The sequence below is a fragment of the Daphnia pulicaria genome, chromosome 10, assembly GCF_021234035.1.
Source record: "Daphnia pulicaria isolate SC F1-1A chromosome 10, SC_F0-13Bv2, whole genome shotgun sequence".
Classification (NCBI taxonomy): Eukaryota; Metazoa; Arthropoda; class Branchiopoda; order Diplostraca; family Daphniidae; genus Daphnia; species Daphnia pulicaria.
In genome coordinates this window covers 2,510,015-2,536,283 of record NC_060922.1, presented here as the reverse complement: position 1 = coordinate 2,536,283, position 26,269 = coordinate 2,510,015, and the positions used below count along the sequence as shown (strand labels likewise).

Sequence of the window (26,269 nt, the reverse complement as noted above, 5' to 3'; positions counted from 1 at the left end):
CGATTACGTTCACTGGCCAGTTTTTGAACAGATTGCACGATATGACTCTATTCGACACAGTATGATTAGATAAGTTATCTCATTTTCCTCCCCTATCAGCAAGATGCTTTTTAAACGTTGAAGTACATGCAACAAAGCAAATCCTACAGAGAAATCAACATAATTCGAAGAGTAGGACGTTAAGAACGTCTTTTTTCCCCTCACTTTTCGAATAAGTTAATTGCGTCATGGCGTCCATGAAATCATCAGCAACGAAGTGTGATATCTGCACACAAGAATACGACACACTGAAAAGAAAACCAAAATTTTTGGAATGCTTCCATACATTTTGTCTATTATGTCTTGAGGTTAGCATTTTGTATTTTGTATTTTTTTTAATTTTGTCATCAATCGGCGGACAGCGAATAGCCACTGGCGAAATGGTTTTTTTTTTTTTTTTTTTTTAATTAAAGATTTACAACGAAAATAAATTTCATTCAAACCTGACTGTTATACTTAACGATTTTTAAGAATTGTAAAACCAACGGAACTGTTAATTGCCCAACATGCGCCCAAGATACGGAATTACATTCTGAACTAGACAAAAGCCTTCAAACGAACTTCTACATAATGAAGCAATTGGAGAATCCAAACCTTATGGCTATTGCTGAGTACGTATGAATCTATTAAACCGCAATCAAATGTTTTTCTCACACGCTCCTTTCATTAAGGAGTCCCGATGTTGAGTCTCCGAAAAATGTCTTTTACTGGTGCATTAATTGCAACACGACTGTCACGAAAAATACAAGCTGCTTAAAAATTCACGATACGCATGACTTGGAAGATGAGACCGGAAGAGAGATGGCCGAAAGTCACCTTAAATCGCTTTTAATAACGTGCAAGGCTCACGGGAATAGGTCTTTGGTCAAGTATCGAGAGGTAAAAGAGCCATCAATCATGGCATCAGCTATTTGTCGAGTGCCAAAACCTAATTATAATCCACAACCCATAGATGGAATCGACTTTGAAAGCCGCAAAAATTGCTCTTCAAGCTGTTGAAGCGCAAATCGACACCCGCACCAAAGAAACCGAACATCACATCACCAAAATTCAAAATCATTTATCGGTTATTTTTTTTTCGGATAAATTCATTTCTTTGTAGACGCAGAGTTCAATCAACTTATTTTGACAGGAAGTAGCTGATCAATTAAGCAAACCATTAGAAGAAAAAGAAACGGGAGAAAATATTCACCGGTTATTCCAGGAATACAATCAACTAATGAGCGAATTGAAACAAAAGAAAACGACGGATTTCGATTCAATGCGCAAAGCAATGGTCTCCGTTGACGTACAAAATTCAAACAGTGAAAAGCTATCAATTCCTCTGCTCAATCGTGCCCTAATCAATTTCCCTGCACAAGGAGCCAACGAACAGGAATCGAATATTTTAACTTCTCTGTTCGTTTTGATTCTATTGAGCGTTCAAATGGAATCACCAGCAAAATCTTCTGTGATGCAGAGAAAGTTGAAAATGACAAAAGCAAGGCGAAACACAACAGAAATCAAATTTCCAGAAGTCCCTGGAAAAGAAGCTGAAAATAAAAAAATAGGCAAACCTTTAACACGAACAGCTTCCTATTTAGCACTAAGGCCAGAGTCATTTGAACATACTAAAACGGATGTGTCCCTAGCAAATCAATGTTCCAGCAGTCAGCAAACGGATTATGATAAAACTGGCCAGTTTCGTCCTACCAGGCAAGAGCAACTTAATACTCGAAATGAACCCTTGTCATCGAGTTGGAATCTATCAAGCCTAGAATTTCAACCATTAAAAACGACCTCTCAAGAGACTTACAGCGTTAGGCCATCACGGATGAGGGCATCGTCGTTGATGTCATTAAAAAACACAACAGTTGTCTTTAACCTAGCCGTAAATGGAAGGCCGTACGGAAATATCGTCTTTGAACTTCGACCGGAGTATACATTTTGTTTGAATAGAAATAGAAATTGACAATTAATAATTTGTTTTCCGACTTTTACCATTAGTTTGGCTCCAGTCATGTGCCAGCAATTTGTTCAAAGTTGTCAAGCTACCGAAGGACCCGCTTATCCTGGAACTGTCATTTATCAAGTAGGCTTTAAACTGTCATCCGTATGACCGAATTTTTCAGAGAAAACCTATTTTATAAAAATTGAATATTGTATTATAGTCGAAGCCGAAGACATACATCATGGGAGGCAAATTTCCAGGACCGGAAGCATTATACATGGCGGATCTTTCGCCTTTAAAAAAGACCCGCGGAGCCATCTTTTTCCGATTAAAACGCGACTATGTAAAAACGCAATGCAGTATTGTGTCGACAGAATTTTGCATTCACCTTGGAGAAGAAAGTAACGAAAATCATCGAACGTCGACCGTATTCGGTTATGTCTGCGATGGCTTCGCCGTTTGTGATGCAATAAGTTACATGGACTGTAGCAAAGATCATATTGCCATTGCCTCGGCTAAGATAGTTGGTTAAACTATCTCGCTCCTCTGAACTGCAGCTTATTTTGTATTGGTACAATATTTTGACATAGAGTTAAAAGTTACAAGTACATTTAGATTAAAAAGTAGTTGATCAGAATAAGTATTGACGTTAGCATATCGATTACTTTTTCTTTAAAATTCAAGGGGGGGATAAAATTTCCTTTGAAATAACGCATTATAAAATATATGAGTAGCAACCTATTCAAGTTACATAGGCCAATAAATAAATATGCTTCAATTCTTATAATCGCATATGAAGCATTCAATACAATGGCCTATATAACTTGAAACAAGCCAAATTTCTTTGAAAATGGATCCAATGAAAATTTTATTAATCGATTAGAGATCATTTAGCATTATATAACTTCCTACATATAATATACCACGAGTCGTTTATGATTTACTCGATATAAAATATCAATTATGGATTTTCAGAAATATCAGAATAGTATTTCTGGACAGCAATTATTTTCTATGAATCCAATCAATTATATTTCATGATAACGATTAGGATACTAGAAAATCAAAACAAAACAAAAAATTTACAGTACCCCATATTCTTTCAAATGTAAACATTCTAGTTCTAATATTGAAAAATAAGAATACTAAAAATATAAATGGAATTTAAAAAAAAAAAATTATCTTTGAGTTAATCTTTTTCGGATTTCAAACAGACTAACCTTAGCGAAACGGTGATTCCTAATACACCGCACACCGAAGCAAGTCGGTAACTTCTAGTTTAAAAAAGAAGTTACCGGAAAGAATAGACAAAATCAAAATTCTTGTAAGCCAAATTTGAAATTTAATTGTTTCATCAACCCCCAACAAAAAAATTTATTTGATAATAAGAACCAAGTTAATTGTCCTACACTAGGATGGATATACAATATTTAAACTGAATAAGTGATTTGAGTTATAATGATACATATAGACATTTAGAGATCTTTGAAAAGATCGGAAATAATTGGGGCAACGGATTCGGGATTTCTCAGGTGAGTGTGGTGCATGCCATCGACGGTGACGTATTGAACACGTTTGGAACTAGTTTTTAGAGCTTCAATATGTTCTTCATAATCTTCCGGGGCCTCAAAATAAGGTCCCTCCGAAAATTTTATAATTAAAACATCAGCTGTTACTTTATGAGCTAAAAAGAGTTGGTGCTCTTTGGCGATGAACGACAGTGGAGCGGCCAAGAGTCGTCGATCTCGAGTAAAAACATATCCGTCTTCTTCGACCTTCTTCAGTCCTCTTTTGAAGAGAACATCGCACGCTTTCTCGTCAAGGGATCCAAATGTCCCAACAACGCATCTCTCGACAGCCATTGCATAACTCACAGGTGTTTCCGGACCTGCAATGATGGCATTTTCTAGCTTGAGCAATTTATGTGTCGCTTTTTGCAATCGGAGATGAATCGTTTCGGTCTTGGTAGGAATAACGCGGACGACATCGAGACATACGAGTTTATCCACCTTATTCGGGAATGTTCCTGCATAGAGCATAGCCATGGCACCGCCCAAACTGTGTCCTATCAACGAAAATTTGTCCCATTTGAAGTGTCTGGCTAATCGTTCGATGCCAAGTAAACAGTCAATAAAATTATAGGCAATGTCAGGAGGAAAAGGGTCACTCAATCCATGTCCGGCCTAAAGAAAAAATTAGAAATTTTGTTCGTTAAACTTCAGACATAAGCTAAAGCCAAAAAAATGTGTGTTATACGGTGTCGACAGCAACTATTCGTAAGTTTGGTGGCAGTAGAGGTATCAAGGTATCAAAAGTGCCAGCGTTATCTAGCCAGCCGTGAAGTGCCAACACGGGGTGTCCGTCAGGGGGACCCCAAATTTTGCCTTTTTTCAAAACAAAAATAAAATTCGTCACGGAATTTAAAATTTGATGAACGAAGACGAACCATCGAATACCTGCTACATTTCCATAAGTCATTTTGAAGACGAATTCCTCAGGGTTAGCATTTGCCGACACGGTTTCCCTGATTGGCGATGAACCAGCACTACTTTTCACGGAAGCGGCTGACAGGCTCCTCGGAATGATGTGTTGCAAACGAAAAAACTTCTTTTCTGCTTCGTTCTCCATTTTTTTCTCAATTCTAAAAATGACTTGAAAAAAAAAATGCATAATAAGCGTCAATGCTATTTTGCATTTTTCTGGAGAAGCGAATCAAACTCACCAGATGGGTCGACGAAATATCTACAACGAGCGACTAAATCGCAATGGGCGACGACGGGCTTAAAAATTTAGAATTATAATCCTGATGCTGAAGTTCACTCAAATGTGCACTTTGTCACGTCGAATGACTGAAAAAATCCCACCGGGAGACAAGCTATCGCTTCCTGGTGTCAATGGCAAATAGAATGCAGACTGATGTAAAGGGCAATCGATCAAAAATCAATTGATACGTTGATTGTAGTGAAAAACAAACGTAACCTTCAGACTCCATAGTAACAAAACAAAAGGAAACATTTTGACTTTGAACAAGATCGTGTCTAAAAACATTAGGTCTAAATGTTCAGCCTGTTCATTGGTTTAGATGCAGATCGACACTGAGATGACACTGAGATGCTGACGATATGCAACTAAATAGCTACTTGACAAGAGATAAAGCTAGAAGAAAATGGTTTGTTCTTGTTGCCTACCTTGAGACGTCTGGATCGATGCTATTCTTCTCCAAATTCTGACGGCACTACAAATAGCTAAGCGTTGAAACACTGACGTGATCTTCAGACTGGCAATTTTGCTGAGAATGAGATCACTTGCCGTCTTGAGAACTCGTTTCTCATAGTTTTAGGGTTTTAGATACGATAGCCGGTCACGGTTCGTGCAACTATGTAGGAAATAAACAAACGAGTTTCAGACCAACTTTATAAAGGTCGTTTAAGCACTGCCAGCAGACAGCAGAGAAATCTTTTGAAATCGACAACACGGCCAACTTGTTCCGTGGATCTCACGTCCCTCCATCTAACGGGCACAATAAAATACAGCAATTTATGAGTCAAATTGTGAGAAAAGTCAGAGCTATAGGAAAAGTATATAAGGCAATATAATAAAAATATAACAAAATAAATTTCGAAAAATAAATAACTATCAAATAAAATTATTGGAATGGTTTGTGAGCAAGCAGATTTTTTTCCTGCTTGCTTGCTCACTTGCTCTAAATTAAACTGGAAACATGACCGCGTTACATCAAATCCCGAACTGCCTCCAGTTTTTTACTTAAATGAACTAGTTCCCTCGTTTTTTTTATTTGCTTTCTATTCTAAGTACGCTCTTTGGTTTTACTTTTTGCTTGGATGAAATAATTTTCTTCGTTCAATTTCATTAGATTTCTTAAAAGTAAAAAACTTGTTTTTGTGTTATGACATAAAAATTCAAATGTGTTTCGAATTCTGAAAGTAGCATTTATGTCCAAGTTAATTTTGAAACCTAGTAGTAAGTTTGGTTATATTGCACATGATTCATACACCTTTTCACTCATTTGTCTCCTGGCTATTCACCAAATTCAAATCTACATTTTCATGCTCCCATTCCTTCCATATTTTCTTCAAGTGTTCTTTTTCGTTTTCGGTAGCAAACGTGTAATCCAGCGATTTCCGAGAAAAGCTCCACATCTGTAAAACAATTTTTTTAGATGATACTTAGTTGCAAACGAATTTAAAAAAATACAATATCTATATATTACATTAGAAAGGGTGAAGTTGAAAGTCCGAAAAGCGATGAGATATTCTTGGCTCAGACTGGTTGAGAACACGCCCTTGTCGTCAGTCTTTAACACACATCCGTATTCAGCATAACATAAAATAAATAATCGAATGCGCTATATTCCTAATTGTTTTCAAATTCAAGTAATAACTTACACAAATGGAGAATGGAATGCCGTGGTCAAGAAAAATCTTTAGATGATGATCTTGGTAGCTAGGCACAGTTTTGCACACTTTATTGGAAGTCAAGCAGAGCTCTGAAAACCGATTAAACGCAAAACATTATTGAAACGAAGATATTTTAATTTTAGTCTTCTCTTCAAATGCCTTGCTTCTAGCCAATAACCATAAAAAGAAATCAAAGATTGCGTACCCACTGGTATATTGTTCTCCTTCAAAAGTCCTAGTAAATGTGGGCTTCCAATCAGCGATGGAGAAATAAAAGTTCCGTGACCTATTCGATCAGGTTTTAAACGCAAAATTGCTTCGGTTTCAGCGTCATTCCTAATTTCGGCAGTATGTACTTTAAGTAAATATTAGGAAGATATCAAATTTATGTTATTTTTAAAACGTTATTTCATAAGGCAACTTATTTGGTAATATTTGTTTTACCAGTAAGCTTTAGTCCGGCCTCCTTAATTTTATGAAGCAACGGGAAATAATCAGTAACATTTGACTGGGCCATATTTCCAGAAACATCCAGTCCGATAACAACGTCTTTACGAGCGTGTCCGAGAGAAATAGTTAAATCCACAATTTTTTTGGCTATTTCAACTCCTCGACTTCGATCGATTGATAGCAATAATTTAACAAGGATGGGAACTTCTTCTTTACGACAATCACTAGAATAAATTAGTAAAAATTATGAATAAAGAGAAAGTCATTTAAAAAGTCACGCCCCATTTATATTATACACTTACTCAATGGCTCTAATTACGGCATCTATATATGTGTCAAGAGATCCATCAATGGCACGTGGAGTGGTTCTGAGCTCCAAGTAGCGCACATTTTCTTCGGCAAATTCTTTTATCACATCGACTGTTGCTATGTAAATGCTTTTTTCACTGTCAGTTAACTGGTGGATTATTTTAAAGACCTCGAAGCACCTATAGAAAAAAAACTACTATTTCAATTTGGGACGGTATTTCAACGGAGATTATTATTATTACTCATCGAGAGTTTTATCATGTTTTTCGTCACATAATTTTGTAATGATTGATTCAAGGTTGTGCACGTCTTCACAATTATGAGACGATTTTAGATCTATTAACTTTCGTATGGTTAATAGGCTCAGCGAACCATTCAAATGAGCATGTAATTCCTACAAGATGATGATTCAAAATATTTTGTTAAACTCTCCTTTTAAAAAACAAAATTGAAATTCATTGTACTCCTTTCTTATATCAACATCGGAAAACGGAAAATACGGTACCAATTTTCTAAAAGGTACCACCACGAACGATTATGAGAAATTACTATTAGTACAGTCATGTTAAAGCTACGTTGTATACTACGCGTGCACATTTGTTCTAGATCATTTTTTAAATACATTTAAATATATTGTTTGGTTAGTATGTGTATGACTTACGGCTTTCGGCATGGAATTCATAATTTCAGACGAATCGTACATTTTTGTGTCAGGCATCTTAAACGTTGAACGTATTTTCCCTTAAAGCTTTTGTCCAGCTTCTCTGTTCCTGAATCCTTCCACAAAACCTTACAGCAAGCAGCAAGTTTGTAATCAAATCTGTTTAGAAAAAGGGGAAGGTGTAAATTAATTTCACTCAAATGATGAGACAAAAGCCTCAGGCGGCCGATAACGAGTAACGATCTCTTTCAAAATGACAGTGACAGATTTTTACGGTTTAAACAAGTATATAGTCTGTTGTCTAAACCAAAAATACAATATTATCATCTTGCCATCTATTGCAGAATGTTGACAACTAGCTGTAAAGTAAAGGCTCAATAAGGATCGAAAAAAGGATCTATCCTTGCTGTTATGCGCATCTTAAAAACCTGCATAAGCAAATCTTAAAAATTATCTTTAAATAAACAAATATATTTATTGGCATAATGAATTGCTCGTTTAAATTTCTAAATACATTTGATTTTTTAAATCTATACCACCATCGAAAAGCACAAATAGGCCTAGTATAATAAGAAATGAGAATTGGTGAAAGCAATTTTTATGCTTTTTATTTCACTCGGGAAGAAGTTTAGCAGTATTTGGTCCTCAAGGGAAATTGAGATTACAATTTCCCTATTGATTCACGTAAGTTTGCGATATTACTACAGTTATTTTTACCGTTTGGGAGGGCGGGGGTGCTAAATCTAGTTGCACCGAACTGGTCAAGGAATGCCGCCACTACTTGGAGCATTGAAGAATTCGGAAATAATGGTAGCAATACGATCTGGATGAGTAAGATGAACATGATGCGCACCTTCCACTTCTACATACCGAACATTCTTGGCTTTGGTTTTAAGCGTCTTGACGTGCTCCATGAAATTCTCAGGGCTCTCAAAATCTGGTCCCTGAGCAAACTTGATAACTAAAACATTAGCAGTAACTTCTTTGGCCATTTCGAGTTGATCTTCTTTAGGGGTTAAGGTTAAAGGCGCAGCCATCAATCTTCTATCTCTTCGAAAAACGTGACCACCGTCAACTTTTTTAAGGCCACGCTTAAAAAGAAGATGACACGCATTTGTGTCCAGTGATCCAAACGAGCCAGTTATACTTCTTTCGATTGCTGCATCATAGCTGAATGGTTTCTCTGGACCTGCGACGATAGCGGCTTCGTATTTCAGCAGTTTTTCTGTGGTTTTTCTTAACCTGTAGCCAACCATTTTTGGTCTGGTGACTTCCGCTCTAGCTAAATCAAGACAGACAAGAGTATCTACTTTTTCAGGGAAAACTCCCGCGTACAGCATCCCCATGGCCGCGCCCATTGAGTGGCCAATGAATGAGAACTTTTTCCATTTGAGCAGACCAGCTAATCTCTCAATTGCAACAAGGCAATCAAAAAAGTTGTAGGCAATATCAGGAGGATAATGATCACTGAGTCCATGTCCAGCTGTGTCTACAGCAACTATTCTTAAATTTTGAGGCAGAAGAGGTATCAAGGCATCAAAGGTAGCAGCGTTATCCAACCATCCATGTAAGGCAAATACTGGCCGTCCATCAGGTGGTCCCCATACTTTAGCTATTTCACAAATACAACAATTCAATGCTTGTATCTGTATACTATTACAACAAATGTGTTTTTACGTACCAGCTACTTTCCCCCATGTCATTTGGAATTCAATTTCCATTGGATTAACATTTGATGATACTGTTTCCTTGTCATGTACATTCAGAACTGAAGAAAGTTGCTGTGGAATGATATGCTGCATTCGGAACAGCATTTTTTCTGCATCATCGGCCATGGGTGTTCAATTTTTAACTCTGTGTAAAAATTGATAATGAGATATTATTTTATGTTGATGTTTCTGTTAATCTCAGTTAAGGTAAAGAAATGGTCTCATTTTTACAACAATTTAAGGTGATCTCAGTCAGGTAAAGAAATGGTCTCATTTTTAACAATTTAAAACTTACCTACTGAACTTATAAATCCTATCCTTTAATTGCCTTTTAAGAAAGACGAGAAAACAGGGCGAGAAAACCAGCGGGGCAATCTTTATTCAAACAATGAATATGAAAACTTCATATGCTGGTTATCATAATCTCAAAAACAAAAACAAACACAGGCAAACTCAAAGCTCAAAGCTCAAAGTATAATCACAAAAAGCGTCTGCTAGTGCAATCGGCCGAGGGCCGTGCGTTGCCATTTGAATATCTAGACATTTGTTACCTTACTGCGTCTGTCAGTGTCAGCATGTCAGTGTCACTTACTACTCACTGTCTGGTCCGATAGAAGATATAAATAAAGATACAGTCATGTAAATTTATCTCGTTGTAAGCTGCTGCAGTAACTGTTCTAATAATATGATATGACTATGCTATTATGAAATATTAATAAATCATTTTCACAAAATAATAAACGCCATGCTCAATAAGTATTTTATTTTTTTATTTTGTGTCATCCAATAGTACATACAAAACCCATTATAGTTTCTGAAACGTTCAGACATATTAACACATTACTGTTCAGAAAACGTACTACAAGTTAGTACACAAACAATTTATGTTAACGTGAAATATGTGCATTATTAAAGAAAGATAAGTAAAATTGGTCGTAACAGGGAAAACTGACCGTTGTTGAATTCACTCTTTAAGTGTTGAAAAACTCGGTGATGATTGGAGCGACAAGCTCAGGATTTGTCAGATGAGTGTGATGTTTGCCTTCGACTATGACATATTGAACACGTTTCGCATTGGTCTTGAGTGCTTCAACGTGTTCCAATGAATTTTCCGCAGTTTCAAAATCAGGTCCATCACTACATTTGATAATTAGGACATCGGCCGTGACTTTGCGTGCAAGAATGAGTTGATCCTCTTTCGGAGCAAATGATAGTGGGGCGGCTAGCAGACGTCGATCGCGACGGAAAACGTATCCTCCTTCAACTTTTTTCAATCCACGTTTGAATAGAATATCACAGGCTTTTTTATCGAGCGATCCAAATGTTCCGCCGATACATTTCTCGATGGCTTCTTCGTAACTGAAAGGTTTCTCCGGCCCTGCAATGATTTCAGCCTCGTACTTGAGCAATTTCCCGACCGTTTTTCGTAATCTGTAATCAATCGATTCCGGTTTGGTAGTTTCCACTCGTACGATGTCGAGTTGGATGAGTTTGTCAACTTTATCAGGGTAAATTCCGGCATACATCATAGACATAGTAGCGCCTAGACTATGGCAAATAAACGAAAATTTTTCCCATTTAAAGTACTTGGCAAACCGCTCGATAGCGACTAGACAGTCCTGTAAGAATATTTCAATATTTTGAAAATCATATGAAAAATTATTACTTTTTAAATTTGATTTTGTACCATGAAATTGTAGGCGGCATCGGGAGGGAAGGGATCACTTAGACCGTGACCGGGCATTTCGACAGCAACTATACGCAAGTCTTTGGGCAATAAAGGTATCAAGGTATCAAACGTACCAGCGTTATCCAACCATCCGTGGATAGCGAACACTGGACGTCCATCAGGTGGGCCCCATATTCTGGCTGTATTGAAAAATACAATTAGTTTGTAATATTGGTATCTGACAGATTTACTTTGAAAACTTGATACAAGGTTCTAGCTAGGCATACAATACAAACTTTAAACCTTTTGCTACCTGCCACTTTCCCCCAAGTCATTTGAAATTCAACATCTTGAGGGCCACCAGCAGACGTCTTATTAGACGAAGGAATTTGAAGTTTGTTATTATAAAAACTCGACGTGGATAAGCTGCGCGGAATGATATGCTGCAATCGGTACAACAATTTCTGTCTTTCTAGTTCTGCTGAGTCATCAGTCATTTTTTTATTCCTTCAGTTAACTCGAATTCTTTAAACTGCCTTTTCTAGACCACAAGATATTAAACGAATTTCCTTTTTTTCTGACACGAACATTAATAGGAAATTATAACCAGGAACGACAAATCAACACCCCCTTCTTGGCAGTCTATGAAAGCTTAACTGACTTTACTTTAGCTAGGGACTTGGTTTCGGTACTTTCCGGTTATCTGCCTCGGGCAGTCTAAAGTTTCTTTTAGGTTATTTTTGTAGCTGGAGCAGAAATTGATTAAACATTCGCTTGGAGAATCAGCTGATCAACATTGACAATTGAAAAATGACGAACTTTAGTTTACAAAACAAATAAACGTCGAAGCAAAATTTAACCATTTTATTATTCAATAAACATTTTCACCATATTTAAGCTGTTATGTAACACACGCGTGAATTCTCTGTATTGAATCCATTACCACAGTACATTATACAGAGACTAGAAAGAACAAATCGAAAAGTTCTGTTTATTTTTTTTTAACATGATTAATACGATTTGATGCGTTACAGCCAATGCCAATAAAATAATTTCGGCTTTTTTGTTGAAAAAATATTAAATCGAATTATATATAAGGAACTTTCGATCTGCGACGCTTTCTAATTAATCAAAATAATTTCGCGAGAAATTAGCAAATAAAAACAAGTAACATTCACAATTGTCCATCGGATTTTGTCATCCATCTGTGGATGATGATTCGGGTTGAGGGAAAGGTGCATTTTCTTCATAAAGCATCGTTCGTCTAAAATCGTTACTTCGTCGACGCAACTCTCTTCTCCTGTGATTCGTCTCATCCGTATCTCTCGACGAGATACTGTTTTCACTATCGTCGAGTGCCAAGTCGATGCCGTTTCGCTGTTCTGCTTCCATTTCTGTGTAGAGTTGCATAAGCTGGTGGTTGAGCATGACGGGCTGCTGGAGTAACCGTAACCTCTCACGATCCGCCTCTAGGACGTCCGTCGAGTTACGTCCAGGAATCTGGTACTGATAGACGAGTTCGTTTGAAACTGAAACGGCTTCCATCCAAGGAGGAATCCTCTTGCAAGTTGGTCGTTGTTGGTTTGACGGACCCTGAGCTTGATTTTGGGCTTGATTCGAACCATACTGTTCCGTTTCTTGTTGTCGACTTGCATACTATCGATCGATCGATAAAGAATAATGAAAAGTCAGTCAACAGTCTTTTTGCTATCTTTATACAAGTGTGTCTCACCGCTTCTCTAAACTGTTGTCTGTATGAAGAGTTCTGCTGCTCAATTGAATTGGCGTTGGCAGCTCCATCGTCCCGATAGCTTGGGCCAGCAACAGGATTATCCACATGTCCGCTTGACAAACGGTAAGGTTGGGGTTGGCGATGACGATTCTCGCTTTGATACTGTTAACGGGTGACAAAAAAGTTAATTAGTTTCTTCCAAGGCAAGTTGCTATGGTTACATTGTTGATTGAAATTACGTTTTGATGAAGGAAGGGTCTGTGCCGAGAAGATTGAGGCTGCGTCATGGAGGGTGACGGGGACATCATCATGCCCAAACCAGGTTGAAACAACATGGGAGGGACCATAACGGGTTGATATATGACGCCATGGGGATATGCGGCGTACGGCTGGAGAGAGAAAGCAGGACCGAGAGATTGATGATGATGTTCATTTTGAACCATGTACGGTGACGGTCCCATGGACATGCCATTATTCGACCGGATGCCAGAACTTGTTGCTCCAGCGGAAGTAGCCAGGTAAAATGCTGGCAACGAATTGGTAACTTCCCCTCGATTTGTCATAGGAATGCTACAAAAAATCAAAAACCTGGCAATCAATACTTGTGCAACACATACTGGGAGGGGCTTGTAGGACCAACCTGAAGAGAGGTGACTGCTGATTGGGCATCGTCGCACTCACGGAAAACGGAGGAAGTAGATTCGAAGGAATCAATGAAGGGCTCGTTAGTGAAGCCCAGTCATCTGAAAGAATTAACAGAAGAAAAAAGAGGAAATAAGCATCAATGGAACTGGAAACGGAACAAAATGAAAAACTGACTGAATGGGCCGGTGGCAGCTCCTGTCAACGGACTCTGGTAGCAATGAGGCGTCGCGCAAAATGCATCCATGTGCGGATGCTTATGCCGCCCACCAGCACCTCCTTCTTCCCAAGAAGCGGCCTGGCCGCGTTTGACACCTTGCAGATCTTTCCGACAGTGAGTTGGCCCACATTTGTGGCCTGGTGTGCTTCGATTTCGTAGATCTCTGAACAACCGATGCATCAAGAATGTTAATAAAAGCTTAGAAATTGGCAATTATTTTCTTTTATGTCATTACGTTTTATACCTGTGCTGTTGCATAAACTCTTTTTCCATTTCTTCATTGTGCCTGGCCATTGCTTCTTTAGTTAATGGCAATCCCTTAAATCCAGCTTCATATGGCATGCCATTTTGACTGTCAGTGCTGCGGCTGTTACTAATGCTGTTGCTATTCGAACTGCTCAGCTTTTGGCTGTCAGTGCTAGGCAACGTTCCAGAGAAAGTGTCGTCGGTACCAAGACAACCACCTTCCTCCTCTGAGCTCATATTTGGAGTTTGATTTTTACCTGGCTTGGAATCACCTGACCCCGAACCAATGCTTTCCCCTGATCCTAAAACCAAGAAGAAAGAAAAATTTAACAACAAGGTCTCAATCACGGGATTATCAAAAAGCTTCTGCATACCATCTGAAGGCATCATTTTAGGCTGGCTTTGAAAGTACCGCTCTAAATTTTGATTGTAGTTTAGCAGAGAATAAGAGAGTGGAGTATCTGCGCTGTTGGAATCAAATGCTGAACCTCCATGAGTTGATATATCACCCATCACTACCGAAGCGTCGCCTAGTAATGAGCCCTCTTCAGCTGGGCTGTGTAACTGCGGTTTGCAACGTGCGTAAGTACTGCTTGAACACGAATTGCCGCAGGAATTACTCCCCCTTGCTTTGGCCACTTCGTCTATTAAGGAACCCATCAGCGTTGCTAAGTTCTTCCGGCGGCGGGTTGCCGTCTCCAGTAACGCCGTATCCACCCTGTTGTGTGAAGTACGTGCCTGATGGGGAGGTTTGGCTGAGCCTGATTCAAAAAAGCATCACAAAAAAGATCAATTACTATTTTTTCTGTATTTCATAAATCAAATTACCAGTTAGAATGGTGCATATTTCAGCGTGTAGCTTTTTAGTGTTTTCGGCTGCTGTGGGATCCAAATCGACGAAAGGAACTGTTCCTTCCGGAGGGTTAGCAAACACGTCAGGATTAGACGGTCCTTTAAGTACTCGATGGTGTCCGGCTACAAACTCGAGCTTTTTGGTCCATGGATTAACGAAACAAGTCCAATCCGTTTGTAGGAGGACATAACACCCATTAAATGCTCGAAAGTTGTATGGTTTAGAGCGGAGTGATTTCCCTTGGCGACCAATCACGGAATCGTAAATCTTTTTCAACTCTGGTAGATCGTTTGGGTGGTAAAAATCCAGCGCTGAAGTGCCTAAAAGATCTTGCGGAAGATGTCCCAAATAGGGCACGGAGCTCATGTCCACTTCGCTGAATAAACAGTTGGCGGAATGACGCAAGCCGAATTCTCCCGTCGAGTTCTTTTCATCGGGATCTTGGCGATAAAGAAAAATCAATAGATCGTTAAAAACTTTTCAAGATTTTCGAGGCATCATTAAAAACATACTTTTGTAAGCTGTTGAAATTGGGACTGCGTAAGCCAACAAGTAGTACTCGGCCGAATCGGAATCGTCTTCTTCGGGATTCTTTGGAGCCGAGCCGTCTGCAACCGTTTCCTTATCGTTTTGGCTTTCAGGAGATTCACGAGGTAGTGTGATCTTCTCCAAGTTCAAAATGATCTTAAAAGGCAAGTAAGAAGTCTTTTTGTCCACGATACCGAAGCCAGATGTGCGTAAACCGCGGTACATTCGAAGTCGACAGCAGAGCATGTTTGGTGGTGAGGATGAGCTGCCAATCATGCTACCGCGTGGGAATAATCCCTCGTCTGTTGAATAGAAAATTCCCAAGATTATATATCATGTTACTTAATGAACTGTTATCTCTTTTATTACCTGAACTAAACGAATAACCCGATGAAGAATCGTCCTTGTCCAAACTAGCCAACAATTTTGAAGTGATTTGGTTAGTGAAAGCGAGTCGATCTTTAGGATGGATAAAATCCAGCAGGGAACGACCGCACCACATCTCAACGGGATAACCAAGTTTTTCGGTTAGGGAAGGTGTGACGTACACTACGATCCCATCTTGTAAACTAATAGCCGCGATAAAAGCTTCCTAAAAAAAGAAAAGAAATGAAATATGAATTTGTTATCAATGCCAACTTAAATATTTTATTCTTACCTTTGATTTGACAGTTGGCACTTCCTCCAAATGAGAAAAAGTTTTTTTCAAACTCGATTCCAGTGGATCAATAATGGATCTCCACGACGATGTAGTGGCATCTTCTTTTCCACACTTTGATGAACTGATTGATTCTGTTTTCAAATAAAGAAATTAGCACAATTTGCATTTTTTAATATTTCCAAAAAGAACAAAGAACTCACCTTTACTTGGACCCAATCCAGTGCTTTTGAGACAATCCAACGCCCTGGACAAAGCTGCGGCTTGAACGGCTCTTGATTCAGTAAAGCCACGAATTCCAATAGTCGATCTGGCTATCTTTATTCGTGTATTACGATTAGTCGCTGTTGCAATTCCGGTACTGACGCCAATAGACGCCCCAGTGCCACTTGAGAATCCTGTAGAATCGGATGGACTAGGTCCACTCGTCGTTACCAAGTCACCTCCCTCGACCGTAAAAACATTGGCCATAGCCAAAGACGTGGCTGAGATAACAGCGGCTGCCGAGGCGGCGGCTTTATTCGATCCAGCTGAAGCTGGTCGGTCGACCGTAAGCCCAGGAGATTGCACTGGAGGTATGGACGCCTGTTTTGATTTGCGTTTCTTGGGATCCTTCTCCTTACGTAACTTTGGTGGTTGCTGGGCTCCGGCACTACAAAATAACAAAAAAAGATTGTGATTATTTGATGTATACCTTAGAAATGTTTGTAACTAGTTACTTGTTGGACGAATTGGAGCTGATCTGGGACTTGCTGCTACGGCTGCCACTTCCACTACCACTTCTCTGCGACTGGCTGTTTGATATGGAGCCTCCGTAGGCCGAATCGGAAGTAGCCGATATGTTGCAATTTGAAGTCCCTTTTAACGACGACATGTGCGAATGTTGGAAAGAATCGGATTCGGCGTGGGAAGAAGGGGCTCCAATCGAGTGCGAATTGCCAGCTGATGAGCCCGCTCCTGAGCCGGCTGAATCCATTCGCGAAGAACCGCTCGACGGTCCTGAAGATGATTTGCTGCTGCCATCATTCTCTGACATGTTTGACAGGCGACAGCTGTCGGTGCTCTTTCAGTAGAAAGACTCTGTAAAGACACACAGGAAAGAAAACAGAGGGGTAAAATAAAAGTTTTGGCTCATTTTTGTTTGTTTGAAGGAACAAAGGTACAATTGTTTGATTAATTTCTCAAAATGTCACCGAGTCATTCACAAGTAATTACGCACGTCCGGTAATTACGTAGGTTCTCGGGGAAAACAAAAACTAAAGATAGAACATGTTGAGTGGGCGGAGATCTGGGACGTTATTTTTATTGGAGACCTTTCAAGTTTCAAGAAAGGAATCGAACCATGTAATCGACATCACAGTATTCCGATTAAAAATCGAGGAAATATGGCATGGGCATCATATTACAATTGTCTTATTTTTAGTCTATAAAAGAGAATGTTCGTTTGCCTTTATATGTTTTCTATAAAACAGTTTGTTTGCTGTCACATTAGAGAATACACCTGAACAGAAACTGGAGAAACTGAATAAATAATATCACCCAATGCATTCCTCTATTATTCTATCTACTATCGATATCGAATTTCAAAATGTGAAAAATAGTAAAATATAAAAAGGCAAACCAAAATTTGTACCGATAGAGTCACCTGTGAAAGGTTAAAAAAAAAACGGTAACCATGGTCACCATTTTCTTACCTGCTATACTCCCAGATCAAGGCTAACTAAAAGCACAAACTGATGGTGCGCTTTTGTTTGCACGAACTACAGATTATTTTTCGATTTCTTGACAGGCAGTCTCCAAATATTTAAATAATTTTAGACCTGGGAAAAACTTGACAAAAAGTAAAAGACAAAGCTGGGGAGAAGATGAAAAATGGAAGTAACGGGGATACGTCATTTTATAATTTAACGGATGGAATACAAATGAAGGTAGTGAGCAGCGTGGGTTTACGTGACGCTGCTGAAATGATGACGCCATTATAAACCACGTAAGATTTTAGCTTGCCTTGAATGGTAACAAGAAACAAAACTCAAAACTTGTGTTACTGGTTGGGGTTTAATGACTGCAACATAAAAATGGCTCACAGTTTTTTGCTGTCAGATCAGAACAGTTCAGAACATTTCAATACTTAAAACAATGTTTTTAAAACCCTAATTTCTTCATAACAATAACAAGTGTGTTTTAACTATGATAACAAAAATGTGGACAATTCATTGACAGTTTGATTTCGTTGTCAATTTCTTGTATCAATGATGCAAAACTGTTTTGTTAGTTTGGGATAAAATGTTAAAGGGAATCTGGATGGTGGGTGGTTTCTTAAATGGTGGACTATATCTAGTTCGAGATGGCGACTGTTGACAAACGTCAAAAGAACAGAGACCACAAACAACAAATCAATACATGTACACAGTGAAGAGTTAACTGAAAGTCACAAAAACTCACCGATAAAGTTGAAAAATAACTTTCACATGGATTTCAACCTGAAATTCACAACAACTGAAATTTCATCAATGAAGTGTGGAATAACAGCAAAGTTTGAAGGACGTGGTTTTTAGTCTAGCTGATCGCCCAAAAAGTCTCTTTTGTTTCTCATGAATTAAATCAACGACCAACACACACACAGGTCAACACACGAAGTACGACTGAAATGGAACGAGAGCTGGCGTTTGGGCCATGGGCGAATAACGTCGTAGCCGAGATCACGTTGCAAGGGACCATCTCACGTGGCCCTCTCTCCCTTTTTTCACGTCGAAGCTCTGCCCCTTTTCTTCCGTTCGGGATTTTTGTAACACACACGCGCACTAGCAGTATATACACACAGGGCGGCTGCTGTGTTGTGTGTTGTTGAAGCCGGTACTTTGGCTTTCTCTCGCCTGTTGGCACTAGAGGGCTCCGCGGCTCACGTTAACAAACACGTGAACTTCTAGAAGGATGGGCGGGCGACGTGTGCTGTAACAGCTAACACACGGTACGGGTGTGTGTTTTTGGCTCTGGAGTCTTTCCCCACGTACCAGTATTATTTATTTTTTTGGCATTTTAATTTTAGTTTTTTACCCTGCAGGCTTTATTGCGAAATTGTCGGTTGCCTTCGTAAACCAATAAACACTTTCATCTTTTCTTTAAAAGATGAATACATCTGTTTGATATTGAGATCAATCGATAATAATTTGATCGTAATTTTTTTAATCGGTTTAAAACTAAGGATTTTAAATGCAAGCTAGAAAAGGCTTCGCTGCCTGTACGGAATTCAATTTTGAATTTGACAGGCAGACATCAGACGACTTTGTGGGTAACTAGCCAAGTCGCCACGTGAGGCAACTCTGACTAACAAGATTTTTGTTATAATAAAAATGTTTTCTCTTTTTCCTCGTGTCTCCGGACTAAACGTATGAGACTGCTGAACCATTACATATTACACGAACTTCCTTAAATAAATTTTCTTACGTTCAACTAGCTAAATGAAATTCACAAGTATATTATGTTAAATAAAATAAAAAGTAAAATTGTGTGGCCATTTTGTTTTGTTAGAGAAACTCTCGTATCATCGAGGCCATCTTTTTAAAATGTGTCCTTACTCGGCTAGACGACGAGGTGGTAAAACCGTCAAACCTTCTTTGGAGTCGGTTTAGGAATCCAACAAATGGAATGAAAGCGCTTCCAAGTCAAGGGTAATGAAATTCAAATGACGTTAAGCTGAACTGCTGTATGTCTGTGAATAATTAATTATATAATCTCTTTAGAATTATCTTTAAATGTATAATCTCAGTTTTATCACGCACGCGTTTTATCACGCTGAATAAGAGCAGCAGGTAATTACAGCAAGAACTATCCAGCTAGAGAGTTTTGTGGTTTTGTGTTGCAATCAAAATGCATGCAACTCTTAAAACACGTGCTGTCTGGTTAACACTGCAAAACTTGGCGAAGGTCCTTTGTCACGTTCGGTCACGTTGTCTTGCAATGTGTTTCTCAACGTGAAACCCGAACAAGATCGGTTCGATAGAGTTATACAGCCTTCCTACAAAACTTAGCTGTGCATAGTTAGAGGTTAGAGGCAGAATAGATTCCTTTTTCGGAAATTGGGTGACAGGAGCCGGTAAGCTATATACCATTAATTAAAAATTTAATGATGGAAACCCGTGCCATTAATCTTGTCCTTCGAATCGTGATGAATTATTTCAAATTATTCGGGACTGATTTATTTAGTGAAAATGCAAATTTTCTAACTTTTTTTTCCGCTTCTCTGAGAGTTTCACGGCGATTAGTGATGGATGGAAATGTTGCGTGAATCCAGTGTGTTTGTACATCACGAAATCTCTAGGATTTATTTGTCGTTCAAGCGTGATCAATAGTGCTTTATCCCTCTTAATTGCTTTCCTCTTTGAGACTTCGTTCAAGAACTGCAGGCGCTTTCAATGCGGAAATCCCATTTCCGTCATTTCGAATATTAAAAAGAAATTAGTTTTCCTATACGTCACTTGGCATTTTGTGATGGGAAAACGAAACACGATTTCTCATGTCCGGTTTCACTCTTTGAGTTGAGGCCTTGATCTTTTTTCATCAAGTGCCGTTTGTTTGATTAGATAGGAACTATAAAGCACACGCTATACGGTCGTCATCGTCACACCCCCCTTTGTTGTGCCTCGGTATAATCAGCTAAAATGCCGGAAATTCCATCATCTCGTTTCACGAAACAAAGAAAATGGCATCAACTCAAGTGGTTTCGTCCTCTTTTTTTTTCACTCTAACAGAGCCAACTCGTTTGATCAAAGAAATAACGACGCATTTCCCTTTTTTTTTTTGAAACACGATTATAGGCCGTTCGTGAGAAAAAGGTCATTGTTGACTCTGTTCCAAATTATAGTGTGACGCAAGAAATTGGAAAATAACAAAAAGGGCGCACCCTCGCAAAAAGTTCGTTATACCTTTCACAATCGAAATTGGGCGTAAAAGTTCTTAGGTTGTTATTGTATAAAGTCAAACTTTCCTAAGCCATAGCTTTTTACATGGCAGCAGCCGGTTGAGACGGTATTACATTAATTATTGTTTGTGCGCGGCGTTATTTCTTCTCCGCCTTTCACGACAAACATGCGTCATTTCTTTATTCCATTATTCAAACTAAAACTTTGACGATCTCCCCGAGTATTGATCCTCATCCACTGTTGAATCTCGCGGTGCTAGCTGTGCTCCGCTTTCAAGCGTAACAACTAGCTCAAAATGCAGACTATACTCGCCCGAAATCGAAATAATAATTCCGAATAAAAGTGCAACAAGTTGACGTAAACGTTGGTTTTGTTTCAAGCTCCCACAATTAAAAGAAATAAACAGTCTAATGATAGCTCGTGTAATCTTTGTCTTTGTGTTCATTCCAAATTTAGAATCTCCCCTCACCATACACTGAAACCGCAAAAGTAGCCCGAAAAATCACGCGTGATTTTTAAATTAGAATAACCCTTGCACGTGTTGAGGAAGCAAATCGTCAAACGCAGTTAATTTATTAGATAATGAAATGTTGAAAGAAAAACGCTTCGCGTCCAATATGTATTCGACTTTCGATTAAAGTATAGCTAATAAAAATGAAGATAATGAGGTGAACGTTCAAACGAGACGATTGAAGCTGCAAACGGCCAACACCAAAACAATTGAACAGTATGAGAAGATGAAAGATATGGGAGAGAGTATAATAAAAACAGTTTCTTATTAAATATGCTGTTTGTATAGAAAATGATGCACAAGTATTATCAATCAATACTTTTCACGAACAATTGGCCTCCATCGAGAAAAAGACAGAAATCGATCAGATTCAGGAGGAGGGATGATGGCATTACAAATAATACTTGAGGGAAGAGAATTATATAGGATGCACCTTTTCGATATGACCAAACAAGCTAAATTTAAACAAAAACAAAATAAACAGCAAGTTTCCGTTGTTATTGTTTACTTTCACATGGCCGATCCTGCGTCATCATCGGGTGAGGGTTGCGGTAAACCTGTGGCAACGACGCTGACAACAACATCCAGCGCTTTTATCCAGCTTTGCTTGACATCCTCGGGAAAGAGTTGGGGGCCCAGGGCGCTTTCGAGGAAGGCCACTAGCACCACGGTCAAATTCTGTCGCGATATTCAACACGGGTTTTGAATTAATCAACCAAAAAAGGAATGGTGGTGCTGGTGTTTGTTTGATTAAACGATAGGAAGGCTATATACGTACTCGAAAGTTTTCGGTCTTGATGTTGTGACGCCCGTGCTTCTTGCCAAGGTTTTTCAATTCGTTCACCAGCTTTGGAATATCATCAAGAGAATCGACGACCATTGTGACGGCGTTCATAACACTCATGGCATGCACCTGCGCAATATTCGCATTTTAGTTTCCAGCTATTTAAGTATGTACAAACACTTTTTTTTTTCATAATTTGATACCAGGAACGATTTGTTATCGGCCAGTTGGTCAGCTGGAACGTCGGCGAACTTTTTAAACTTTAGCTGATAGTCCGGATGAGCCTTGAAAAACCTGCGAATTTTTTAAAAAAGAAAAACAATTTCAAAAAATCTATTTTTGCCGCGCGATCGTTCAAGAGGATATCCGGCAGTTATTGACGCGCTGCTGGCACGGCCAGAAATGATTGAAATATACGAAGGAGAAGATGAAGAAAATAAAAGAAAAGATGAGAAGAAGATCGAGTGCCATACGCTTGAAAGAAGCCCAGCCCCGCAGCTTTGAGGTCTTGACGGACGTGATGCCAACTTTGTTGTATGTAATCCCTTTCCCGCTGGCTGAGACCAGTCACTGGATCGATCGGATTATCATCACTGGACGCTATTGTCTCTGGCTGCTCTCTTTGCAAATCCTCCGGCAGTTGGCTGCCATTAGGCGAGGTGTGCGACATCGTGATTCTTGCGTTCAAACGCCCAAAAAAAGAAGAATTAAATTCCATCAATCAATTCCATTACTTCAACATTGGTTTATATACACAGCAGCAGCTGTAAAAATAAACGCCGTGAGAACTGAAATAATGGTGTGAGAGACGCAAGACGACGAAAGTGTAAACATTAGACGGTATAAAGTATTACCTGATATCGTTGAACGCGATAAGAAAATATTGGCAAACGCTTCAATTTCAAACTGTCGTTTTGATCGATGCAGTCGATTTCGTCGAATGAGCGAGAATCGATAAATCCAGTAGCAAACACCTGAAAAGGAATTCAAATGCCGATGTGTGTGTGTGTGTGTGTGTGTGTGTGTGTGTGGCGTGGCAACGGACGATGGAAGCGGGTAGGAAACGCACCGACACGCGCGAAGAGAACTCGGGTACTGCCAAGGCACTCCCGATCTCAATCTTTAGTCCCGAAGCGCACGTCCATTATTCCTTCCCTAGTTCTCTTATCTTTCCCCGGCCGCCGTCTATATAGCTTGCTCGCTCTCACTCTACTACATACAAGATATGATGGGCTTTCTTCTTCTTCTCTATTCTTTTTATTTCACATCCTTTTCTTTAATAGTTTCGTCGTGTCGCTCTTCAAAACCTTTTTCTCTCTTCATGTTTATACAACATAGACGACGGGAAAAATAGGCGTGCACAGTAATCTTTATTCCGCTATATACTTCCTGCAACAACTCTTCTCGTTCAACTCATTCCGCTTTTGAAAGAATAAGAGTTGGGCATTTATATTATTAACGAGAGAGTGATGGTGTCGTTGTCGGACGCGGTTGCTCGTTTATTTAATGCATTTAAATGTGACAAGGTCGTTTATAATGGTGTACTCGGATATGCCTGTACAACGAAATGATGTATAGTATAGGTTTTCATCTAAAGGAATTTCTCTGCATGCGTGAAATCACTAGAAAGTGATTGCATTATAATAATCGAGAAAGAATAAGAAGGGATTTCTCGTATGTACTCCATCCTCTCTTGTTGGCCACATGTAAATACGACGTGTTTAAAGAGAGGAAAGTGAATCCGATTAAATCCTCCGGGCTAGAGAAAAAGGAAAAAGAAGTTCTCCGGCAAATACACAAAAGATATGAAGCAACGACCAAAACGAAATTTAATGTCATAATTCTAAGAATAAACTTGAACTATTGCGCAGTTGTATTATTCGGGTTCTTCTTGATGACGCTGCCGGCAGCTATTTATCATCCTTCTTCTCTTTTCATTTCTACCATTATTAATTAAAGTTTGTGTTCCGTTCGACGTTTCCGTATTAGTGCGTCGATGAGCGTCTACCGTTCGAAAACTGATAATCAATAACCCCCTAAACAGCAGCAAAGGGGGTTCCCGCCATTATTCGAACGATAAGAAATGCAAAGTTTTGAGCCTGGCAATCTAAAAGGTTGAATTAGCGATTAACATTTGCCACTAGGGACGACGGGACATGTGTATAGTTCTCTTTTTCTTTATCTCTCCAACAACCATTTGTCCTTCATCAGCTGTAGTATGGCTTGAAACCCCTCATTTGATTTCCCCCTTTTACTATTTCTTTTATTGTGGATAATTAAACGTCCCAAACTACACACAGGGCTTTGAGAAGGGTACGTATTCCGCTTGATCGGCAATCGCGTGAGCAGTTTCCAACTCTCTCTCTCTCTCTCTGCCAAAAGTCCAATAATCAATAGCGACGACCGTTTCTTATCGTCGCCGCATCTTCTTATACCAGAGTCTGCCTTTCAATCGATGACAGTCTTGACGACGCAACTTGTGTGTGTGTGCTGTAGATATAGTAGTCGAGTTTTGTGCGCCATGACAAAACGGGATTGTGCGGCCCTTCAAGAGACGGGCTACCAGCATCTTGGACGACGAAATTGGATCTTGCATAATTAATCTAATGTCCGTGAACAATGGACGCGGGGGTATATAGGAGGTCCCACAATGGAAAAGCCGATCCCTGTTGACCGTCTAGTACGTGTTAATAACCCATATGGCATCTATCCTATACGTCCATGCATATCTAAAAAGCGATTACCAAATGGAGATCCAAGGACTTGGATGCCCTGCCAGGAAATCGGAGGAGACTATATGGGACGTATACTACGTAATAGCAGTCTGTGAATGTCTCATGTCATTTGAGCGACGTGTCAAGTCAAAGGTCTTATTTGATTAAGTCTGTCCAAACATACGGGCATCCCTTTGAGATCCACCTGTACATAAGGGTATAGAAGCGTTTGTGTGTGTACTTTCAATGCATCAGAACAGAGGCTCACTTGCACACGTTGTCCGAATGTTATATGTTGTATTAACATTATGTCAATAAGTGGGGAATAGTGTTGACACAAAACGGGTGTTGGTCTACGTGAGTGAAACAGTTGAGTCGCCTGCGAAGCAGATGCGTCACACAGGTCACACTTAAAAAGGCCAATGTACATACCATTCTGATATTGAACCGCCACTTTTGGTACGGTCACGTAACTCAGTCCTCTTCCAAGAAATTCAGTCAACGTCCCTATAAAAAGCAAAACGAAAATGAGATTCAAGAATCTTTCGTAGCCTACGCATATCCGTCGGACTCAAAAGCCGGTGAAACCAAATTTGATTGATTTCACCTAATTTTAAATGCATCAACTGACTTTGGAAACAAAGTTAGACTTTAGTGGAAAATTCGAGAAACGTGTTTGGGGTTAACTGGGAATATCTTAAAAAAACAAAACAAAAGACAATAAAAAACATGACGTAATAATAATGTCAACGAAAACAAGTAATCCAATCCAGCATAAGAAATGTCCTCGTCAACTCAATCGATTTAGAAAACTCGCAGGATAATTTTGCGCCATCTGTTGTGGATCATGAAACATAACGAAGCATGAAAATTCTAAATTTTACCGTCAATCGACAGCCACTACATTTTTTAAAACAGGACGAGTTGCATAACAAATAGCCTTTCCATTGCCACAGGAAATTCGTTGCCATGATTTATGATTTCGGTTGTTTATAATTATAACACAACTGCAGAGAGCCTCAAGTAAATATACATATTTCAAAAAGGTCTGTTTGAATAATACACAAGAGTGCAAGCAGTACAAATTATTGAATCCTTACTTTTTTCTTTCCTTCTGTCGCTAAACGGCCGCACATGCACAGGGACTTTTGTTAATCACGCGAGCGAGAAAGAAAATTAGCACTCTAGGATTCCAACATTTTCGTTTGGTTCGTGTGCGACACTTCTCTCCGCTTATTATCAGAAAAATGAGAGGAAAGAAAATTCTATATAAATTT

At 39.2% G+C, this 26,269-nt stretch overlaps 7 protein-coding genes across 14 annotated transcripts; 1 reads left to right on the top strand and 6 right to left on the bottom strand.

The window, feature by feature from the left end:
• Positions 1-25: 25 nt before the first annotated feature.
• LOC124314062 lies at positions 26-2,585 on the top strand. The gene is made up of 7 exons (XM_046779066.1): positions 26-347; positions 511-650; positions 711-918; positions 992-1,105; positions 1,172-1,956; positions 2,026-2,110; positions 2,190-2,585. The coding sequence occupies exons 1-7, from the start codon at positions 228-230 to the stop codon at positions 2,499-2,501; spliced, it is 1,764 nt and encodes a 587-aa protein (XP_046635022.1). The 5' UTR covers positions 26-227; the 3' UTR covers positions 2,502-2,585.
• Positions 2,586-3,307: 722 nt separating this feature from the next.
• On the bottom strand, positions 3,308-5,508 carry LOC124314189 (serine hydrolase-like protein). Of its 3 annotated transcripts, none has more exons than XM_046779313.1 (5): positions 5,158-5,508; positions 4,692-4,854; positions 4,426-4,610; positions 4,226-4,353; positions 3,308-4,152 (listed from the first exon to the last, which is right to left on the bottom strand). In XM_046779313.1, the coding sequence occupies exons 3-5, from the start codon at positions 4,595-4,597 to the stop codon at positions 3,445-3,447; spliced, it is 1,008 nt and encodes a 335-aa protein (XP_046635269.1). In that variant the 5' UTR covers positions 4,598-4,610; positions 4,692-4,854; positions 5,158-5,508; the 3' UTR covers positions 3,308-3,444. The 3 variants fall into 3 exon arrangements, with proteins under 3 accessions (XP_046635269.1, XP_046635270.1, XP_046635268.1); XM_046779314.1 differs by having other exon boundaries at positions 4,426-4,620; positions 4,692-4,882; positions 5,158-5,505; XM_046779312.1 differs by having other exon boundaries at positions 4,426-4,620; positions 5,158-5,505.
• A 390-nt stretch (positions 5,509-5,898) lies between these two features.
• On the bottom strand, positions 5,899-8,269 carry LOC124314164 (adenosine deaminase-like protein). Its single transcript, XM_046779265.1, has 8 exons — positions 7,808-8,269; positions 7,389-7,540; positions 7,140-7,325; positions 6,832-7,061; positions 6,593-6,742; positions 6,376-6,476; positions 6,201-6,284; positions 5,899-6,129 (listed from the first exon to the last, which is right to left on the bottom strand). The coding sequence occupies exons 1-8, from the start codon at positions 7,862-7,864 to the stop codon at positions 5,989-5,991; spliced, it is 1,101 nt and encodes a 366-aa protein (XP_046635221.1). The 5' UTR covers positions 7,865-8,269; the 3' UTR covers positions 5,899-5,988.
• Positions 8,270-8,399: 130 nt separating this feature from the next.
• LOC124314190 (serine hydrolase-like protein) lies at positions 8,400-10,012 on the bottom strand. Of its 2 annotated transcripts, none has more exons than XM_046779316.1 (3): positions 9,816-10,012; positions 9,489-9,661; positions 8,400-9,419 (listed from the first exon to the last, which is right to left on the bottom strand). In XM_046779316.1, exons 2-3 carry the CDS (start codon positions 9,640-9,642, stop codon positions 8,569-8,571), a joined length of 1,005 nt encoding a protein of 334 aa, XP_046635272.1. In that variant the 5' UTR covers positions 9,643-9,661; positions 9,816-10,012; the 3' UTR covers positions 8,400-8,568. The 2 variants fall into 2 exon arrangements, with proteins under 2 accessions (XP_046635272.1, XP_046635271.1); XM_046779315.1 differs by having other exon boundaries at positions 9,812-10,011.
• Positions 10,013-10,270: 258 nt separating this feature from the next.
• LOC124314187 (serine hydrolase-like protein) lies at positions 10,271-11,903 on the bottom strand. Its single transcript, XM_046779305.1, has 3 exons — positions 11,499-11,903; positions 11,204-11,385; positions 10,271-11,135 (listed from the first exon to the last, which is right to left on the bottom strand). The coding sequence occupies exons 1-3, from the start codon at positions 11,680-11,682 to the stop codon at positions 10,488-10,490; spliced, it is 1,014 nt and encodes a 337-aa protein (XP_046635261.1). The 5' UTR covers positions 11,683-11,903; the 3' UTR covers positions 10,271-10,487.
• A 132-nt stretch (positions 11,904-12,035) lies between these two features.
• LOC124313968 (period circadian protein-like) lies at positions 12,036-18,898 on the bottom strand. Of its 5 annotated transcripts, none has more exons than XM_046778877.1 (15): positions 18,507-18,898; positions 17,759-18,068; positions 16,784-17,144; positions 16,268-16,716; positions 16,065-16,198; positions 15,776-15,998; positions 15,391-15,708; positions 14,854-15,318; positions 14,400-14,786; positions 14,015-14,327; positions 13,737-13,942; positions 13,558-13,660; positions 13,157-13,487; positions 12,918-13,079; positions 12,036-12,841 (listed from the first exon to the last, which is right to left on the bottom strand). In XM_046778877.1, exons 3-15 carry the CDS (start codon positions 17,098-17,100, stop codon positions 12,383-12,385), a joined length of 3,867 nt encoding a protein of 1,288 aa, XP_046634833.1. In that variant the 5' UTR covers positions 17,101-17,144; positions 17,759-18,068; positions 18,507-18,898; the 3' UTR covers positions 12,036-12,382. The 5 variants fall into 5 exon arrangements, with proteins under 5 accessions (XP_046634833.1, XP_046634834.1, XP_046634831.1 ...); XM_046778878.1 differs by having other exon boundaries at positions 17,759-17,894; XM_046778875.1 differs by having other exon boundaries at positions 17,759-18,898.
• A 2,690-nt stretch (positions 18,899-21,588) lies between these two features.
• Positions 21,589-23,435, bottom strand: LOC124314256 (neuroglobin-like). Its single transcript, XM_046779415.1, has 5 exons — positions 23,133-23,435; positions 22,752-22,955; positions 22,482-22,572; positions 22,273-22,407; positions 21,589-22,172 (listed from the first exon to the last, which is right to left on the bottom strand). Exons 2-5 carry the CDS (start codon positions 22,946-22,948, stop codon positions 22,005-22,007), a joined length of 591 nt encoding a protein of 196 aa, XP_046635371.1. The 5' UTR covers positions 22,949-22,955; positions 23,133-23,435; the 3' UTR covers positions 21,589-22,004.
• Positions 23,436-26,269: the final 2,834 nt, after the last annotated feature.

What these genes read in the sequence shown, in the direction of transcription:
- LOC124314062 (XM_046779066.1), top strand. Translation starts at nt 228, where the DNA reads ATGGCGTCCATGAAATCATCAGCAACGAAGTGTGATATCTGCACACAA. An exon ending in AACCTTATGGCTATTGCTGA is followed by an intron (nt 651 to 710) that starts GTACGTATGAAT and finishes CCTTTCATTAAG; the next exon opens with GAGTCCCGATGTTGAGTCTC. An exon ending in CTTTGGTCAAGTATCGAGAG is followed by an intron (nt 919 to 991) that starts GTAAAAGAGCCA and finishes CACAACCCATAG; the next exon opens with ATGGAATCGACTTTGAAAGC.
- LOC124314189 (XM_046779313.1), bottom strand. Translation starts at nt 4,597, where the DNA reads ATGGAGAACGAAGCAGAAAAGAAGTTTTTTCGTTTGCAACACATCATT. An exon ending in GACTTATGGAAATGTAGCAG is followed by an intron (nt 4,354 to 4,425) that starts GTATTCGATGGT and finishes TTTTGAAAAAAG; the next exon opens with GCAAAATTTGGGGTCCCCCT. An exon ending in GAATAGTTGCTGTCGACACC is followed by an intron (nt 4,153 to 4,225) that starts GTATAACACACA and finishes TTTTTTCTTTAG; the next exon opens with GCCGGACATGGATTGAGTGA.
- LOC124314164 (XM_046779265.1), bottom strand. Translation starts at nt 7,864, where the DNA reads ATGCCTGACACAAAAATGTACGATTCGTCTGAAATTATGAATTCCATG. An exon ending in GGCCGGACTAAAGCTTACTG is followed by an intron (nt 6,743 to 6,831) that starts GTAAAACAAATA and finishes ATTTACTTAAAG; the next exon opens with TACATACTGCCGAAATTAGG. An exon ending in GGAGAACAATATACCAGTGG is followed by an intron (nt 6,477 to 6,592) that starts GTACGCAATCTT and finishes ATCGGTTTTCAG; the next exon opens with AGCTCTGCTTGACTTCCAAT.
- LOC124314190 (XM_046779316.1), bottom strand. Translation starts at nt 9,642, where the DNA reads ATGGCCGATGATGCAGAAAAAATGCTGTTCCGAATGCAGCATATCATT. An exon ending in GACATGGGGGAAAGTAGCTG is followed by an intron (nt 9,420 to 9,488) that starts GTACGTAAAAAC and finishes TTTGTGAAATAG; the next exon opens with CTAAAGTATGGGGACCACCT.
- LOC124314187 (XM_046779305.1), bottom strand. Translation starts at nt 11,682, where the DNA reads ATGACTGATGACTCAGCAGAACTAGAAAGACAGAAATTGTTGTACCGA. An exon ending in GACTTGGGGGAAAGTGGCAG is followed by an intron (nt 11,386 to 11,498) that starts GTAGCAAAAGGT and finishes TTTTCAATACAG; the next exon opens with CCAGAATATGGGGCCCACCT. An exon ending in ATGCCGCCTACAATTTCATG is followed by an intron (nt 11,136 to 11,203) that starts GTACAAAATCAA and finishes ATATTCTTACAG; the next exon opens with GACTGTCTAGTCGCTATCGA.
- LOC124313968 (XM_046778875.1), bottom strand. Translation starts at nt 17,100, where the DNA reads ATGTCAGAGAATGATGGCAGCAGCAAATCATCTTCAGGACCGTCGAGC. An exon ending in AGCTCCAATTCGTCCAACAA is followed by an intron (nt 16,717 to 16,783) that starts GTAACTAGTTAC and finishes GTTATTTTGTAG; the next exon opens with TGCCGGAGCCCAGCAACCAC. An exon ending in CAGCAGTCACCTCTCTTCAG is followed by an intron (nt 13,488 to 13,557) that starts GTTGGTCCTACA and finishes GATTTTTTGTAG; the next exon opens with CATTCCTATGACAAATCGAG.
- LOC124314256 (XM_046779415.1), bottom strand. Translation starts at nt 22,948, where the DNA reads ATGTCGCACACCTCGCCTAATGGCAGCCAACTGCCGGAGGATTTGCAA. An exon ending in CCGATAACAAATCGTTCCTG is followed by an intron (nt 22,408 to 22,481) that starts GTATCAAATTAT and finishes AATATTGCGCAG; the next exon opens with GTGCATGCCATGAGTGTTAT. An exon ending in TCAAGACCGAAAACTTTCGA is followed by an intron (nt 22,173 to 22,272) that starts GTACGTATATAG and finishes ATATCGCGACAG; the next exon opens with AATTTGACCGTGGTGCTAGT.